This window comes from Lutra lutra, chromosome 13 (genome assembly GCF_902655055.1).
Source record: "Lutra lutra chromosome 13, mLutLut1.2, whole genome shotgun sequence".
NCBI classification, from domain to species: domain Eukaryota; kingdom Metazoa; phylum Chordata; class Mammalia; order Carnivora; family Mustelidae; genus Lutra; species Lutra lutra.
In genome coordinates this window covers 83509439-83529943 of record NC_062290.1, presented here as the reverse complement: position 1 = coordinate 83529943, position 20505 = coordinate 83509439, and the positions used below count along the sequence as shown (strand labels likewise).

General features: G+C 40.6%; 1 protein-coding gene across 1 annotated transcript; it reads right to left on the bottom strand.

The window, feature by feature from the left end:
• Positions 1–17059: 17059 nt before the first annotated feature.
• On the bottom strand, positions 17060–18010 carry LOC125083018 (olfactory receptor 1N2-like). Its single transcript, XM_047698912.1, is given in 4 exon segments — positions 17060–17251; positions 17253–17279; positions 17281–17331; positions 17333–18010. Coding segments are annotated over 4 exon segments (948 nt in total).
• Positions 18011–20505: the final 2495 nt, after the last annotated feature.

Below are 20505 nucleotides of genomic sequence, written 5' to 3'. Positions count from 1 at the left end.
GGTCAGCGCAGCCTCAGGTCCTGCAGGGTCACAGAAGGATCGGGGGTGTCTGAGTGTCACAGAGCTTACCGGTATTAGAACAGGGAAGCCGGCTACAGAGACAGAGCCGAGGAGTGAGCTCTAAGCTTGGGGTTTCCTTGAACCGGTCGCAGGCTCGGTCAGCTCAGAGCGCGGCCGGAGGCCAGGGTGACAGGAGTCATTGGGCGCTGTTCTCTGAGGGCACACTGAGGAGTGGGGCCCCGGGCTCTCGGCTCCTCTGGGCTGGAGACTGGGAGACCGCCGTCTTCATTCCCGTCTTCCGGAACTCTACGGAAAGCGCTCAGGGAACAAAAGCTCCTGAAAGCAAACCCAGCAAACCCGAGCGGATTACTCAGCCCAGTCCCGGGAAAGGGCGGTGCAACTCCGCCTGGGGCAAAGACCCTTGAGAATCACTACAACAGGCCCCTCCCCAGAAGATCAACGGGAAACCAAGCCAGGACAAGTTCACCTACCAAGGAGTGCAGTTTCAATACCAAGGAGAGCGGCGGAATTCCAGAGGAGAAGAAAGCAAAGCATGGAACTCATGGCTTTCTCCCCATGATTCTTTAGCCTTGCAGTTAATTTAATTTTTTTTTTCTTTTTCAATTTTTTTTTCTCTTCTTCTGCTAAATTTTTTTAAACTTTTACCATTTTCTTTTTTAACGTTTTTTAGTTTATCTAATATATATATATTATTTATATAAATATATATATTTTCCTTTTTATATTTTTTATCGGCTTTCTTTTTTAATAGTTTCTTTTTTTTTTCTTTCTGAACCCCTTTTTATTCCCTTTCTCCCTCCTCATGATTTGGGATCTCTTCTGATTTGGCTAAAGCATATTTTCCTGGGGTTGTTGCCACCCTTTTAGTATTTTACTTGCTCCTTCATATACTCTTATCTGGACAAAATGACAAGTCAGAAAAATTCACAACAACAAAAAAGAACAAGAAGCAGTACCAAAGGCTAGGGACCTAATCAATACAGACATTGGTAATATGTCAGATATAGAGTTCAGAATGATGACTCTCAAGGTTCTAGCCGGGCTTGAAAAAGGCATGGAAGATATTAAAGCAACCCTCTCAGGAGATATAAAAGCCCTTTCTGGAGAAATAAAAGAACTAAAATCTAACCAAGTTGAAATCAAAAAAGCTATTAATGAGGTGCAATCAAAAATGGAGGCTCTCACTGCTAGGATAAATGAGGCAGAAGAAAGAATTAGCGATATAGAAGACCAAATGACAGAGAATAAAGAAGCTGAGCAAAAGAGGGACAAACAGCTACTGGACCACGAGGGGAAAATTCGAGAGATAAGTGACACCATAAGATGAAACAACATTAGAATAATCGGGGTTCCAGAAGAAGAGGAAACAGAGAGGGGAGCAGAAGGTATATTGGAGAGAATTATTGGAGAGAATTTCCCCAATATGGCAAAGGGAACAAGCATCAAAATCGAGGAGGTTCAGAGAACCCCCCTCAAAATCAATAAGAATAGGCCCACACCCCGTCACCTAATAGTAAAATTTACAAGTCTTAGTGACCAAGAGAAGATCCTGAAAGCAGCCCGGGAAAAGAAGTCTGTAACGTACAATGGTAAAAATATTCGATTGGCAGCAGACTTATCCACAGAGACCTGGCAGGCCAGAAAGAGCTGGCATGATATATTCAGAGTACTAAATGAGAAAAACATGCAGCCAAGAATACTATATCCAGCTAGGCTATCATTGAAAATAGAAGGAGAGATTAAAAGCTTCCAGGACAAACAAAACTGAAAGAATTTGCAAATACCAACCAGCTCTACAGGAAATATTGAAAGGGGTCCTCTAAGCAAAGAGAGACCCTCAAAGTAGTAGATCAGAAAGAAACAGAGACAATATACAATAACAGTCACCTTACAGGCAATACAATGGCACTAAATTCATATCTCTCAATACTTACCTGAATGTTAATGGGCTAATGCCCCAATCAAAAGACACAGGGTATCAGAATGGATAAAAAAACAAAACCCATCTATATGTTGCCTACAAGAAACTCATCTTAAACCGAAGACACCTCCAGATTTAAAGTGAGGGGGTGGAAAAGAATTTACCATGCTAATGGACATCAGAAGAAGCAGGAGTGGCAATCCTTATATCAGATCAATTAGATTTTAAGCCAAAGATTATAATAAGAGATGAGGAAGGACACTATATCATACTCAAAGGAACTGTCCAACAAGAAGATCTAACAATTTTAAATATCTATGCCCTAACGTGGGAGCAGCCAGCTATATAACCAATTAATAACAAAATCAAAGAAACACATCGACAAGAATACAATAATAGTAGGGGACTTTAACACTCCCCTCACTGAAATGGACAGATCATCCAAGCAAAAGATCAACAAGGAAATCAAGGCCTTAAATGACACACTGGACCAGATGGACATCACAAATATATTCAGAACATTTCACCCAAAGCAACAGAATACACATTCTTCTCTAGTGCACATAGAACATTCTCCAGAATAGATCACATTCTTGTTCCTAAATCAAGTCTCAACCGTTATCAAAAGATTGGGATCATTCCCTGCATATTTTCAGACCACAACGCTCTGAAGCTAGAACTCAATCACAAGAGGAAATTTGGAAAGAACCCAAATACATGGAGACTAAACAGCATCCTTCTAAAAAATGAATGGGTCAACCAGGAAATTAAAGAAGAATTTAAAAAATTCATGGAAACAAATGATAATGAAAACACAACGGTTCAGAATCTGTGGGACACAACAAAGGCAGTCCTGAGAGGAAAATATATAGCGGTACAAGCCTTTCTCAAGAAACAAGAAAGGTCTCAGGTACACAACCTAACCCTACACCTAAAGGAGCTGGAGAAAGAACAAGAAAGAAACCCTAAACCCAGCAGGAGAAGAGAAATCATAAAGATCAGAGCAGAAATCAATGAAATAGAATCCAAAAAAACAATAGAACAAATCAACGAAACTAGGAGCTGGTTCTTTGAAAGAATTAATAAGATTGATAAACCCCTGGCCAGACTTATCAAAAAGAAAAGAGAAAGGACCCAAATAAATAAAATCATGAATGAAAGAGGAGAGATCACAACGAACACCAAAGAAATACAGACAATTATAAGAACATACTATGAACAACTCTATGCAAACAAATTTGACAATCTGGAAGAAATGGATGCATTCCTAGAGACATATAAACTACCACAACTGAACCAGGAAGAAATAGAAAGCCTGAACAGACCCATAACCAGTAAGGAGATTGAAACAGTCATCAAAAATCTCCAAACAAACAAAAGCCCAGGGCCAGATGGCTTCCCGGGGGAATTCTACTAAACATTTAAAGAAGAACCTAATTCCTATTCTCCTGAAACTGTTCCCAAAAATAGAAATAGAAGGAAAATCTTCCAAACTCATTTTATGAGGCCAGCATCACCTTGATCCCAAAACCAGACAAGGATCCCATCAAAAAGAGAACTACAGACCAATATCCTTGATGAACACAGATGCAAAAATTCTCGCCAAAATACTAGCCAATAGGATTCAACAGTACATTAAAAGGATTATTCACCACGACCAAGTGGGATTTATTCCAGGGCTGCAAGGTTGGTTCAACATCCACAAATCAATCAATGTGATACAACACATTAATAAAAGAAAGAACAAGAACCATATGATACTCTCCATAGATGCTGAAAAAGCATTTGACAAAGTACAGCATCCCTTCCTGATCAAAACTCTTCAAAGTGTAGGGATAGAGGGCACATACCTCAATATTATCAAAGCCATCTATGAAAACCCACCGCAAATATCATTCTCAATGGAGAGAAAACTGAAAGCTTTTCCGCTAAGGTCAGGAACACGGCAGGGATGTCCGTTATCACCACTGCTATTCAACATAGTACTAGAAGTCCTAGCCTCAGCAATCAGACAACAAAAGGAAATTAAAGGCATCCAAATCGGCAAAGAAGAAGTCAAACTATCACTCTTCGCAGATGATATGATACTATATGTGGAAAACCCAAAAGACTCCACTCCAAAACTGCTAGAACTTGTACAGGAATTCAGTAAAGTGTCAGGATATAAAATCAATGCACAGAATCAGTTGCATTTCTCTACACCAACAACAAGAACGAAGAAAGAGAAATTAAGGAGTCCATCCCATTTACAGTTGCATCCCAAAACTATAAGATACCTGGGAATAAACCTAACCAAAGAGACTAAGAATCTATACACAGAAAACTATAAAGTACTCATGAAAGAAATTGAGGAGACACAAAGAAATGGAAAAATGTTCCATGCTCCTGGATTGGAAGAATAAATATTGTGAAAATGTCTATGCTACCTAAAGCAATCTACACATTTAATGCAATTCCTATCAAAGTACCATCCATTTTTTTTCAAGGAAATGGAACAAATAATCCTAAAATTTATATGGAACCAGAAGAGACCTCGAATAGCCAAAGAATATTGAAAAAGAAAGCCAAAGTTGGTGGCATCACAATTCCGGACTTCAAGCTCTATTACAAAGCTGTCATCATCAAGACAGCATGGTACTGGCACAAAACAGACACATAGATCAATGGAACAGAATAGAGAGCCAGAAATAGACCCTCAATTCTATGGTCAACTCATCTTCGACAAAGCAGGAAAGAATGTCCAATGGAAAAAAGACAGCCTCTTCAATAAATGGTGTTGGGAAAATTGGACAGCCACATGCAGAAAAATGAAATTGGATCATTTCCTTACACCACATACGAAAATAGACTCAAAATGGATGAAGGATCTCAATGTGAGAAAGGAATCCATCAAAATCTTCAGGAGAACATAGGCAGCAACCTCTTCGACCTCAGCCGCAGCATCATCTTCCTAGGAACTTCGCCAAAGGCAAGGCAAGCAAGGGCAAAAATGAACTATTGGGATTTCATCAAGATCAAAAGCTTTTGCACAGCAAAGGAAACAGTGAACAAACCAAAAGACAACTGACAGAATGGGAGAAGATATTTGCAAATGACATATCAGATAAAGGGCTAGTGTCCAAAATCTATAAAGAACTTAGCAAACTCAACACCCAAAGAACAAATAATCCAATCAAGAAATGGGCAGAGGACATGAACAGACATTTCTTCAAAGAAGACATCCAGATGGCCAACAGACAAATGAAAAAGTGCTCCATATCACTCGGCATCAGGGAAATGCAAATCAAAACCACAATGAGATATCACTCACAACCAGTCAGAATGGCCTAAAATTAACAAGTCAGGAAATGACAGATGCTGCGAGAGATGCGGAGAAAGGGGAACCCTCCTACACTGTTGGTGGGAATGCAAGCTGGTGCAACCAACTCTGGAAAAACAGCATGGAGGTTCCTCAAAATGTGAAAATAGAACTACCCTATGACCCTGCAATTGCACTGCTGGGTATTACCCTAAAGATACAAACGTAGTGATCCCAAGGGGCACGTGCAACCGAATGTTTATAGCAGCAATGTCTACAATAGCCAAACTATGGAAAGAACCTAGAGTCCATCAACAGATGAATGGATAAACGAATGAGTGGTCTATATACACATGGAATACTATGCAGCCATCAAAAGAAATGAAATCTTGCCATTTGCGACACCGTGGATGGAACTAGAGGGTATCATGCTTAGCGAAATAAGTCAATCGGAGAAAGACAACTATCATATGATTCTCCTGATATGAGGGAGAGGAGATGCAACATGGGGGGTCGAGGGGGTAGGAGAAGAGTAAATGAACAAGATGGGATTGGGAGGGAGACAAACCTAAGTGACTCTTAATCTCACAAAACAAACTGAGGGTTGATGGGGGGGAGGGGTTGGGAGAGGGGGGTGGGTTATGGATATTGGGGAGGTATGTGCTATGGTGAGTGCTGTGAAGTGGTGTAAACCTGGCGATTCGCAGACCTGTACCCCTGGGGATAAAAATATATGTTTATAAAGCTGTAAAAAAAAAAAAAGAAAGAAAAAAGAAAGGATGAATACCCAAGTTTTGTAGCAACAGGACGGGACTGGAAGAGAATTATGCTGAGTGAAATAAGTCAAGCAGAGAGAGTCAATTATCATATGGTTTCACTTATTTGTGGAGCATAACAAATAGCATGGAGGACAAGGGTAGATGTAGAGGAGAAGGGGAGTTGAGGGAATTGGAAGGGGAGGTGAACCATGAGAGACTATGGACTCTGAAAAACGATCTGAGAATTTTGAAGGGGTGGGGGGTGGGAGGTTGGGGGCACCAGGTAGTGGGTATTGTAGAGGGCACGGATTGCATGGAGCACTGGGTGTGGTGCAAAAATAATGAATACTGTTATGCTGAAAAAATAAAAAATTTAAAAAAAACTGTATATATGCAAGGTATACAGTGTGATGTTTTAATATAAATATACATTGTAAAATGATGATCACAGTCACATTAATTCATACATCTTTTGCCTTAGAGAATGTAAATATCCAATTTGGCAGTTACAGTTCTCATGGCAAATGAAATTAATGATGTTTTTGGCTTATGCATCAGTCTCTTGTGAGTGTGATTGATGTGAGTCAGTCCATTTCACTTTAACCCAGTGCTTGGATGAGATCCACACCACATGGGAGCATTTCCTGTATTTCACAGAATCGAATCTTTACTATATCTATATACTTAAAACCACTACATGAGACTCATCTATTTGTCTTCAAGCAGAGTATTTAGGTTGCATAGCATAAACGGAAAAATTTAGTTTGTACTTAGAAAATTTTGACTCACCTTCCCCCCCCTTTTGTTAGATTTTTAAAAAATTTATTTATTTGACAGAGATCACAAGTAGGCAGAGAGGCAGGCAGAGAGAGAGGGAAGCAGGCTCCCTGCTGAGCAGAGAGCCCCATGTGGGGCTTGATCCCAGGATCCTGAGATCATGACCCCAGCCAAAGGCAGAGGCTTAACCCACTGAGCCACCCAGGCACCCCTTGACTCACCTTCTTTATCAAACATTGTAATATGGCTTCAAATAATTCATTTAAACTGTCAAACTTTGGTTTCACCCCCATGAAGAAAGGTAACTGAATTGATGTCATAAGCTGTTGTGAGTCTCCTTCTCACCATCAGAAAAACATCTAGGCTCTTTCTTATCATGACATTATTAGCCCTTCTTGAGTCTGTTTCCATCTTTCTGTCCAGTGACAGTCCCCTGTTACGCCACACCAGTCTTGCCTGTGAAACCGCTAACAGTCCTCAGACAACTCACGTGTCTTGCCTGTGTGATTTGGTATTTAGCCCTTTCACCTTCCTAGATGCTTCCTCCTCCTCTCCACCTGGCAAGAGCTTGGGTGTCAATACTGGACAATACTTCATATTCTCCTTTTGGAATCCATTGCTTTACCCTCTTTGCTCCCACAGCTCTGTATTCGAGTTTTGCTGGAACACTTGACATACTACCTTATAATTAGTTGCTTATCCCCATTAGATGGTGTCTCCCTCAGTGCCAGGGACTCATTTTTCTTCATTTTGTTTCTTTTTATGTATGCACTTCACATGTACTATTGAATAAGATAGTGGATGGATGGGCAGTAAAATGGCTTTTTAAGCTATGATGAAACTGTATGATGTTATCATTTAGCTACCAGCATTGGCTTTTATACTTTAAGTAAATTACAGTTAATGGAAGAGGTGTATGAAGAACTTAGGTTGCCTAGCATACATTCTAACACAATGTGAAAAAATGTTTAAAGTATTTGAATGTTGAATTAGTAAGTCTAATCGGTTGTGTTTCTTCCCAAGCACTGAATGTGTGGTTTGTTTATATCTTACATTTAAACTAAATATTGTTGGGTTTTAATTTAAAAATGCAGAGAAAATGGATGCTTGGAATTCCGATTTAGTAGGAATGTATCTTCTCATAGGTCTGAATCTGCTCCTTTGTACCCCTTCCGAGTGCTAAGAAATGTTCCCCTGAATCGCTTTGCTTTTCCATATTTGAAAACAGTCAATCCGACCTGACATGTTCCATCCACATATCAAGTCCCTTTCAGGAATATGTGGAAGTTTCAGGAATGTAGTTTCAGGGACTAGAGGGTTAAATTCATAGCTCAGTGAAGTAGACCTCTGGATCAAGGCTACCCTGCCACTCCATCCTTTAGGGACTGATGGATATTAAGCCATCTTATACAACTCTTTTTTAAAAATATTTTTTTAATTTCTTTTCAGCATAACAGTATTCATTGTTTTTGCACCACACCCAGTGCTCCATGCAATACGTGCCCTCCTTAATCCCCACCACCTCTTATTTTATGAATGAGTAAACAGAATCTCCAAGAGCTGCTGTAATCTGTCCAAGTTCAGTACTACAATTGATACCAAAAACAGGATTCCTGAAACAATTTCCAAAGGACCATTCTGCTTCTCTTGACTGACAGGGAAGGGGGAAGCATGGCCAACGACTTACTGTCAGTTCTGAGTTGGGCCCAGAAGAGCTCCTTGTTTTTTCACATTATGGTAGAGATTTGACTCTTCTGCTCTGGGTTCTCACTTGTCAAGAGTGGAAAAACCATATTTGATGACCAGATGAAAAGACAGCATCTTCCCCTATATTTAAGGCATAAAGGACTCCCTGGGACATGGAACCCTCATCTCCTCCAAGGATGGAGAAATGAGTGTGGGCCATCCTAGATCCTGAGTCAGCCAAACTGACTAGAAATGCAGAAAAAAAAAGAAGCTATCTCCCTGTGGTTTCTGGAGCAATCCCCAGAGCTCCCTGCTGGAAGTTGCAGAGACATCTGGGAACACCGGTCTCTGAAGTATTCACTGGGAAAAACCTTGGTCTGTTGCCCAGTCCCCAAACTCTAAATGGACTGCTCTGTGGCTTTGGGAAGTTCACTTATCCTTTCTGGACTTTTCTCAGGTAAGTAAGTCAGAAAACAAAATATTCTCTCAAATAGAAATTTCCGAGTTCACATTTTTGCCATCCTAAGTGTATGAAGTTGTGCTTTTATTTCACATTTCCCCAGTTCTTAATGATCCAGAGCACATTTTCTTGTGCTTGTCAGCCATTCTTATATCTTTGTTTTATGAAAAGTCTGTCCATTTTTACTGGGTTGATTGTCTTCTGATACTGATTTGTAGGAACTTTAATTCTGATTTGTAATGGATATACTTTCTCATTTTTCCTTTAGTTTAAGCCTTTAAAAAACCCCCAAATTTTATCAAGATGGTTAGCCATCTTTAATTTCCATACATCTTGCAGCATTTCCTAAAAATGTTTGTCCTTTAAGGTGCCTGGGTGGCTCAGTTTGTTAAGTGGTTGACTCTGGATTTCACCTCAGGTCATGATCTCAGGGTCCTGGGATCCAGCCCTGCATCAGGCTCCCCAGTCAGCCAGGAGCCTGCTTAAGGATTCTCTCCCCAACCCACATATTCACACATGCTCTCTTTCTCTCTAAAATAAATAAATAAATACTTTTTAAAAACATTTTACTTTTTTTATTATGTTCAGTTAGCTAGCATATAGTACGTTATTGGCTTTTTTTTTTTTTAAAGATTTTATTTATCTGACAGAGAGAGATCACAAGTAGGCAGAGAAGCAGGCAGAGAGAGAGGGGAAAGCAGGCTCCCTGCTGAGCAGAGAGCCTGATGCGGGGCTCGACCCCAGGACCCTGGGATCATGACCTGAGCCAAAGGCAGAGGCTTAACCCACTGAGCCACCCAGGCGCCCCACATTATTAGCTTTTGATGTAGTGTTCAACAATTCCTTAAAAAATGTTTATCTTTTTTAAAAATTTATTTTCAGCATAACAGTATTCATTGTTTTTGTACCACACCCAGTGCTCCATGCAGTCCGTGCCCTCTCTAATACCCACCACCTGGTTCCCCCAACCTCCCACCCCCCCACCTCTTCAAACCCTTCAGATTTTTTTTCAGAGTCCATAGTCTCTCATTGTTCACCTCCCCTTCCAATTTCCCCCAACTGCCTTCTCCTAACTCCCCATGTCCTCCATGCTTTTTGTTATGCTCCACAATAAGTGAAACCATATAATAATTGACTCTCTCTGCTTGACTTATTTCACTCAGCATAATCTCTTCCAGTCCCATCCATGTTGCTACAAAACTTGGGTATTCATCCTTTCTGATGGAGACATAATACTCCATAGTGTATACGGACCACATCGGCCAAACAGTCTCCACCCAAGATTATAGATTCCAGAAAAACATCAAGGCACCTGATAGTCAAATTGAGGAATCATAATTGTAGGTATAATCTCTTGAAAGCCGCTAGGACAAAAAATGTTTATCTTTTAATTTGAGTGTTTCCTTCACAAGTTTCAGTGAGGCAAACCTTCTGAAGCTTTATGCAGATATACAAATTATCTTTATTTAGATATATAAGAATATTTGTAATATGTTTTCACATCTGAGTGACAACTTTGCTGGATATAAATTATTGATTTTAAAGCTATATTCTTTTTATGCATTAAAAATATTTCATTGCGTTTTTATATACAGTATAGCTATTAAGAAATCGGATATGAGTATGATTACTGCAGGCAAACTCCCCTTTGTCTCAAAACTTTTCTCTGACTTTGAAATTCTTTTTTTTTTAATTTTTTATTTTTTATAAACATATAATATACTTTTATCCCCAGGGGTACAGGTCTGTGAATCACTAGGTTTACACACTTCACAGCACTCCCATAGCACATACCCTCCCCAATGTCCATAACCTCACTCCCCTCTCCCAATCCCCCTCCCCCCAGCAACCCTCAGTTTGTTTTGTGAGATTAAGAGTTACTTACGGTTTCTCTCCCTCCCAATCCCATCTTGTTTCATTTATTCTTCTCCTACCCCCTTAACCCCCCATGTTGCATCTCCACTTCCTCATATCAGGGAGATCATATGATAGTTGTCTTTCTCCGATTGACTTATTTCGCTAAGCATGATACCCTCTAGTTCCATCCACATCGTCGCAAATGGCAAGATTTCATTTCTTTTGATGGCTGCATAGTATTCCACTGTGTATATATACCACATCTTCTTTATCCATTCATCTGTTGATGGACATCTAGGTTCTTTCCATAGTTTGGCTATTGTGGACATTGCTGCTATAAAGATTCGGGTACTTGTGCCCCTTCGGATCACTACATTTGTATCTTTAGGGTAAATACCCAGTAGTGCAATTGCTGGGTCATAGGATAGTTCTATTCTCAACATTTTGAGGAACCTCCATGCTGTTTTCCAGAGTGGTTGCACCAGCTTGCATTCCCACCAACAGTGTAGGAGGGTTCCCCTTTCTCCGCATGCTCGCCAGCATCTGTCATTTCCTGACTTGTTAATTTTAGCCATTCTGACTGGTGTGAGGTGATATCTCATTGTGGTTTTGATTTGTATTTCCCTGATGCTGAGTTATGTGGAGCATTTTTTTCATGTGTCTGTTGGCCATCTGGATGTCTTCTTTGCAGAAATGTCTGTTCATGTCCTCTGCCCATTTCTTGATTGGATCATTTGTTCTTTGGGAGTTGAGTTTGCTAAGTTCTTTATAGATTTTGGACACTAGCCCTTTATCTGATATGTCATTTGCAAATATCTTCTCCCATTCTGTCAGTTGTCTTTTGGTTTTGTTAACTGTTTCCTTTGCTGTGCAAAAGCTTTTGATCTTGTTGAAATCCCAATAGTTCATTTTGCTGACTTTGAAATTCTTAAAATTTATTAAAACATGTAGATGTGCGAGCTTTTCATTTTCTTTCCTTTTCATCACTCTCTAGACCCTTGAACTCTGAAGTCATTAATATTTAACTCTAAATAAATTGTCTCCATTATTTTTCCAAATTTCTTCTCTAATTTTATTTTTTGTTCTGAGATTCATATGATTTTTTTTCATTAATCCTTTTATTTTGCTTAGGAGATAAATTGCATTGTTTGATTATTTTTTAATATGCTAAAATACACATAACATTTACATAAATTTACCATTTTAACCATTTTAACATGCACAAGTCAGTGGCATTAAGTATATTCACAGTGTTGTGCAACCATGACCTCTATTTTGGCTTCCCCTTTAAGTTCAGTAACAATATCACTTCTAGTCAATGTTTGCTGGAGGTTCTGGCCAGGGCAGTCAAGCAAAAAAAATAAAAAAATAAAAAAATAATATAAAAGGCATCTAGGCTGGAAAGGAAGGAGCAAAACTCTATTTATTTTCTGATGATTTTTGTATATATAGTTGATCCTTGAACAACTCAAGTTGAGCTGCATGGGTCCACTTGTATGTGGATTTTTAAAAAAATAAATACAGGACAGTACTATAATTTATTTTCTCTTCCTTATGACTTTCTTAATAACATTTTCTTCTCTCTAGCCTTCTTTGTTGTAAGAATACAGTATATAATCATGGAACATACAAAATATGTGTTAATTGACTCTTTATGTTACCGTTAAGGCTTCTAATATTCGGCTATTAGTAAAGTTTTAGGGGAGTCAAAAGTTATACAGGGATTTTCGACTGCATGGTAGAGGTCAGTGCCCCTAATACCTGCATTGTTCAGTGGCCAACTGTAAAAGATACTAAGGAATCAAAAAACAAACTATTAAAATGAATAAGTAGGTTCAAATATTGCAAAGTACAAGGTCAATATACAAAAATTGATTTCTATATACTATCAAGGAACATTCTGAAAATGAAATTAAGGAAACAGTTCTAGGGTCATATGCACCCCAGTGTTCATAGCAGCAATGTCAATAATAGCCAAACTGTGGAAAGAGCCAAGATGCCCTCCAACAGAGGAATGGATAAAGAAGACGTGGTCCATTAACAAGTAATGGAATATTACTCAGCCATCAGAAATGATGAATACCCAATTTTTTCATCAACATGGATGGGACTGGAGGAGATTATGCTGAGTGAAATAAGTCAAGCAGAGAAAGTCAATTATAGTATGGTTTCACTTACTTGTGGAACATAAGGAATAGCATGGAGGACATTAGGAGAAGGAAGGGAAAAATGAAGGGGTTCAGGAATTGGAGGGGGAGAAGAACCATGAGAGACTGTGGACATTGAGAAACAAACTGAGGGTTCTAGAGGGGAGGTGGGATGGAGGGATGGATTGGCCTGGTGATGAGTATTAAGGAGGGCACATATTGCATGGAGCACTGGGTGTTACACGTAAACAATGAATCTTGAAATACTACATCTAAAACTAATGACATACTGTATGGTGACTAACATAACAACAACAAGAAAAGAAACAATTCTACTTACAATAGGATAAAAAAGAATAGCATATTTGAGAATAAATTCATCAAAATAAGTGGAAAATTCATGATCTAAATACAACAAAATATATTGTTGAAAGAAATTAAACATGTAATAAATGGTATTGGTTGGACTGCTCATATGGATTTGGTAGCTGTTTAAAAAAAAAAAGGTAGCTGTGATACAAACCCACCCAAAGAACCAAAGAATAGTTCCTGTGACATTCCACCTTCTTCCATTTAGCCCCTCTTGGAAATTCACCACCAAGCTTGGGGACTTCACCCCAACAAAATTGTAAGCGTTGTTAGGTTTTCGTGTCAGACTTGCTGTAGCGCAAGGAGCTGTGATTGGTGAGCCGACTGTCTGTGGCTACCAGTTGCACCAAGACTGTAACAGCATTTTTACTTTCTGTACAACAAAGAAGCTTTATAAATAAAATCTTAACATTTAAAAAAAAATCCCATGTTCAAGGCTTGAGTTCATATTGTCAAGATGACAATACTTTCCAAACTGATCTGTATAGTCAACATAAATACTACCAAAATCCCAGCTCTCTTCTTTACAGAAATTGACAAGCTGATTTTAAACATATATGGAAATTAAAGGGATCCCAACTAACAAAAACATTCTCAGAGAAATAGAACAAAGTGTCAGGATCCATATGTCCTGATTTCAAATTTACTACAAAAGCACAGTAATCAGGATAGTATGATATAGGCATGAAAATGGATTTAGACCAATGGAACAGAGCTGAAAATCCAGAAATAATCCCTCATATGTAAATCCAGCAGGAATTTTATTTTATTTTATTTTATTTTTTAATTAATTAATTTTTTTTGCATTTGTTATTTGATTTTTTTAATTCTATTTTTTTCAGCATAACAGTATTCCTTGTTTTTGCACCACACCCAGTGCTCCCATGCAATCTGTGCCCTCTCCAATACCCACCACCTGGATCCCCCAACCTCCCACCCCCCACCACTTCAAACCCCTCAGATTGTTTTTCAGAGTTTTTATTTATTTTTTTCCCAGAGACTTCTTTTTTTTTTTCAGCATAACAGTATTCCTTGTTTTTGTACCACACCCAGTGCTCCATGCAATCCGTGCCCTCTCCAATACCCACCACCTGGTTCCCCCAACCTCCCACCCCCCGCCGCTTCAAACCCCTCAGATTGTTTTTCAGAGTCCATAGTCTCTCATTGTTCACCTCCCCTTCCAATTTCCCCCAACTCCCTTCTCCTCTCTAACTCCCCTTGTCCTCCATGCTATTTGTTAAAAGATGTCAAGACAAATCAGTAGGGAAAGAAATATTTTTTAAATAAATGGCTCTGGGAACACTACATGCAAAAGAATGAAGTTGAATCTTTTTGTGTGTGTTCATTACTCAAAATTAACTCTAAATAGATCATAAAAAGCAAGCTACATAATAAAAAAAATCCTCAATACATATATTTAGCAAAGGACTCCTATCTACAATATATAATTTTTACAAATTAATGTTTGAAAAGGTGAATACCTAATTAAACAGTAGCAAAATAATGGGAACATGTTTGTTACAAGAGAAAATAGTCAAATGATCAATAAGCATAGGCACAAGAGATAAACTACATGAGTTCTAAGACAAATGCACATAAAAACCACAACACATGATTTCTACAAACCCAGAAGAATGTGTCCAGTGGAGAAGGACAGTATAAGTGTGGCTGAGGAAGTGGACCACACTTATTCATATTTTATAGGGATGAGTGTAATTGATAAAGCACTTTATCTAACTTTCCGGTATTAACTACCAAGGCCAAAAATATGCATACACTCTGCCCCACCCCCAAATCCCATTCTCCAGAATGGATACATATACATACAAAGAGTAGAAATGTTCCATTTGGGATTAGGTTCAAGCAGGTCCAGAGAGCACAAGGCAACAAGAATGGTTATGATCTCCATGTTCTGGACCTTGGTTTCAGTTTCTTTTCACTCAGCTCACACCATTGGTCTGTTGGGGTAGAAAACACTTGAACCTGGTTCATGGATAAAATCATGATAGAGTGTAATGAGTTGAAAACAGATGGATGTCCATTGCCTGGATGTACACTGCCATATACAACCCCACCCCGGAGTGATTCTAAGGAAGAGGAACAAGGAAAAATCCAGTGCACAGAGCATCCACTTGCTTGCCTTTTTGAACAGAGGGTAGAAGCCCAAAGATAAGAATATAAGCAGATTCTTTGAAAGTGATGAATGCCTCACTCAGATAATATTGTTAGTATAATTGAAAATCATGCATAAAAGTAAACCAAGCATTATTCAAAGATAGCAGGTCCAGAAGGGTTTATGAAAAGCTAGTAAATTACAGCAAACAAAGAATAAAAAAATTGAGTAAGATATAAAAGGATTCAACCAGGGCTAAGTATTCAGGAACTTCTTGGTGCTGTCAACATGCTCGATCCCTCACTGATTTTTTACCTTGAAAGGGCAAATAATGAGGTAGGTATTTTCATACCTTATTTCATCTGCCCTTTTGCTGCCATGAAGGATGTCCCACAACAGGACTGTCAAACCTGGTTGCACTAGAATTACCTGTTTGTTTTGTGTTATAAAAATACTAGGATCTCTTCTCTAGAGAGTTCTAAAGCTCCAGAAAACACTAATCTACAGCTAGAATTCAAAAGCACTGACAATGACAGATAGCTACAAGGAACAGAATTGGCCAAGAGTATTGGCCAACAGAACTGGGAACGAAAACCTCAGACCCATATTTAGAGACCACTACGAAACACTTCCAAGGTTGGGCTGACATGGCTCCAACAACCTGCATGCCCCCCATTGTAAACAGCCTGTCGCTGTGGAATCCTCACTTTTCTTTCCTCACTAGTTCCAGTGAGCTGACAAAATGTCACATCATGGGTAAAACTATGCCTCACCATGGTTACGCATGTTACTTTTTGTCATGGCAACTATCACCATCTGACTTGACTGGTCACCATCTGACTAAATTGGACACGTGTCTGTCTCTACCATGTATAGGTATCGACAATATCTCATTCATTTTACATTTTACCAATAGTGCATAGAACAGTGCCTGGCATATGGTAGGCATCAGTGTACATACTAGCTTAAAGTGAATATGTCTCTTTCCACAAACATTAGCACCAAAAAGCAGGACACTAAAGCAGGAGTTTGAACACCAGAGTCAGACTAAGACTAAATTTAATACTTCTTTCCCCGCTTATTAGCTTTGGTCTCCATCTGTAAAATATAATAATCATAGCATTTAACCCAAGATCATTATAATTGGAGAAATAAATGGCATAATACATGTAGTGAGTAAGAACATGGAATAACAGAGATAATAAGCTTTATGAGAAATCATGATGATTGGACTTGTATTTAGTTAATTGCATGTACAGCTGCATGCCATTTTGAATTCTATCAGGGAATTCCATAAAGGCATGGAATCCAGTGCTTCCTCTGCCAGATATAGTATTTGGAGATTAATTATTTCTGATGAATCATAGGTTAAAAAATATAAATGCATTAGGATAACAGCAAACAGAAGAAGTTCTAATTGACCTTAGCCCCGTGTAGCTTAGATCACCCTACACAACACCAGGGAAATATTCACATTTATAGCATAGCACAAGTCCTTTATGAAATACACCCACCATACACTGTTAGGTTTGAAGTTTAAGAGAATGATCCTGGATCCTTCTTTTGAAACCTAAGCAAATGTGATAGGTGATGGTGTTGCTTCAAAAACACATGGGTTCTCCAGAGCGCAACGTCAAAATACGGCTGTAGGATCAAAGTCCCTGAGAAGACAATGTATGAATTCCAAAAAGGTTTCTCAGTGCAGCCTTCATATCGCTGTTCCTGAGGCTATAAATGAAGGGGTTCAGCAGAGGAGTCACAACAGTGTAAAATACAGCTGCAACCCTGTCCTTACCCCCAGATGTGAGATGAAGGGGAAACAGATAGACAACAATTGCTGTGCCCATAAAACAGGAAGACAACAGTGAGGTTGGGACCCACAAGTAGAGAAGGCCTTCTGCCTCCCAGCGGCAGATGGGGACCCTGAGGATGGTGGAGATGATGTGTGCATATGACAAAATGATCAGAGAGAGAGGACCAGTGAGGATCATGGAGCCCACGGTGAATAGGGCTACCTGGTTGGTGCTGGTGTCTGAGCAAGATAATTGCAGCAGAGGGACCACATCACAGAAGAAGTGATGGATGCTGTTGCCTGCACAGAAAGAAAGCCTAGCCATAAGCAGAGTGTGCAGGAGAGCAGCAAGGTTGGTGAGAAGCCAGCATGCCACCAGAAGGAGCACACACGCCAGGGGCCTCATGAGCGTGGAGTAGTGAAGAGGCCTGCAGATGGCCACATAGCGGTCATAGGCCATCACCCCCAAGAGGAAGTCGTCCAGCGCTCCAAATGTCATGAAGAAGTGCATCTGGGCCAAACACCCTCCATATGGGATGGTCTGACTTTGTCTCTGGATGTTCACCAGCATCTTGGGGATTGTGGTGGAAGAAAAGCAGGCATCAGCAAAAGAGAGGTTGGCCAGGAAGAAGTACATGGGCTTGTGGAGGTGTGGGTCAAAGCCAATGGCCAGGATGATGAGCAGGTTCCCCATGACAGTGACCAGGTACATGCCCACAAAGATAGCAAATAGGAGAGGCTGCTGCTCTGGCCTCTCAGAAAGACCCAAGAGGAGGAATTCAGTGACACTGGACTGGTTGATTCTGTCCATGCCACTACTCCTTCTGGAAGGAGAGAAAAAACAAGTTAAATAGTGTAAAAAAAAAAAAAAGTTGGTACTTCTAGCCTTCTCTAAAATAAACACCCCCCCCATCCAATTCACATATGTCTCTATTCCAAGTTCCTGGACCTTCCCTCCAAGGTCTGCATTGCTCCCTACTTTTCAATCCATCCAAGAAGGGAGATCAAGCTGGCTGAGAGGTTAAAATGCAGAAGCAGGGGCACCTGGGTGGCTCAGTTGGTTAAGCGCCTGTCATCTGCTCAGGTCATGATCTCAGGGTCCTTGGGTGGAGTCCCACATGGGTCTCCAGGCTCAGTGGGGTGTCTGCTTCTCCCCCTCCCTCTGTCTCTCTCCCCTGTTCATGCTCTCTCTCTCTCTTTCTCTCTCTGTCTCAACATGACCAAACAAACAAAACCAAACACAAACCTCTAAATGACAAAAGCAACGGTGATAGGTAGCTGTTGGAGAGGTAAGTTTTAGGATACCTCCATCACTTCTATCTTGTCACTGAGATTCCTCATCCCTGACTTCCAGGTCCTAAGCCATCTAAACTGCGGAACAGTAAGAGCCAACACTTTGAATTCTAAGCACTACATAATGCAGCATCTAATTGAAAACCTACACATTCTATTACATACACTTCACTAATGGGTTACTGAAATTCAGTGAAATTAAGTCATTTGCATAATATTACAAAGACGACGTGAAAATAGCATGGGGGTCTGAAGCCATTTCTCATACCCCTGGACACCCCGAATCAAGGCCAAGTCCGCTTAACCCCATCCTCTGCCGGGGCAGACGTAGGTGACTTTCTCTCTAAGGAAGTAGTTTCCACTGCCCATCCCAGGATGGGCTGAGAGACAGGAGGCAGGGACTCAGACTGGTATCTTTTGTGGGTATCAGAGGGAACACCCAACCCTGTCTTTTTCTTGGAGCACTCACCACAGGTGTCTGGCCCAGACAGCATCCACCATCAAAGTCAACCCCCCTGCACCTGTTCTCGGTTTGGTCTTACAGGACCTTGCTTTGGGCCTGCAGGTTCTTCTTAGCCTACAGCAAATGAGAGAGCAGAGGCCCCAGGACCACGGGCTACACCAGGCCAGCCAGATAGCAGCAGCCCAGACTGCAGAGGGGGAGGTTGGATGTGTTTCCCACATTGTCACATAAGTATTTCTAGGTTCTGTGCCCCAGGATTGTGATTCCCCAAGCTGGTCCTCAGAGACAAATCTGAAATAATTGCTGCAGCTTCATGGTTTGGCTTCCTAGGCCAGCAGTCACCGAGGAGCATGCGCGGAGGGAACGCATGGCACGTCGCTGGGTTTGCATTTGATAAATTTTGTCCCCGGGGATGTGTGTGCCTCTCCATTCTTAGTGTGGTGGCTGCTCTGGGAAATCTGCTGGGAAGCTGGTAACTGGGCCAGAAGGGGCTCCAAATGGGAGGTGGAAAACAACAAACTTTGATTCCAACCTGGATAGAAGGTGTCCTGGCCTTGCTATCCTGGGGTGGGTTGTTTGAATTCTGTGAGCCTTCGGGTTTCAAGTTCCTGCTAAGAGGGTAATTAGCTTATTAGACTGCCAGCTCCCACCCACAAAAATAATCCTAGACAAACTGAGGTGAGCAAAAAATCCAGACAATCACAAGAATATTAAAAAGTGAGAGTCCCATGGGACTAAGGAAGATGGCTCTGAGCCAGAATGTGTTGTGGGGACAGAAGGCTGGGTAGAGACTCGCTGTGGGGAAGAGATCTATCCCTTCCCTGTGAGAGGAAACTGGGAAAAAGTGAATCAAGCCTGCTGTCGCTTGTCTCTGCCCCTACCGGGAGTATTTAGATGACAGAGGTTTGGACTTCTCCACAGAAGTCCTTCTGGATATTTTTTCTTTTGTTTCCCTTGCCTTTGGAGTTGTGTCTTGAGAGAAGTTGCTGTGGCCGATGTTGAAGAGGTTACTGCCAACATGGATGGGACTGGAGATTATGCTGAGTGAAATAAGTCAAGCAGAAAAAGTCAGTTATCAGATGGTTTCACTTATTTGTGCAACGTAAGGAATAGCATGGAGAACATCAGGAGAAGGAGGGGGGGGGAATGAGAAATCAGAGTGGGAGACAAAGCATGAGAGGGTATGGACTCCGGAAAACAAACTGAGGGTTTTAGAGGTGGGGTGGAGGGATGGGTGAGCCTGGTGATGGGTATTAAGGAGGGCCCAGATTGCATGGAGCCCTGGGTGTTATTCGCAAACAATGAATCATGGAATACTACATCAAAAACTAATGACGTACTGTATGGGGACTAAGAAAAAAAAAAGTCCCGGGGTGCCTGGGTGGCTCAGTGGGTTAAAACCTCTGCCTTGGTCTCAGGTCATGATCCCAGGGTCCTGGGATCCAGCGCCATGTTGGGCTCTCTGCTCTGCAGGGAGCCTGCTTCCCCCCTCTCTCTGCCTGCCTCTCTGCCTACTTGTGATCTCTGTCAAATAAATAAATAATTTTTTT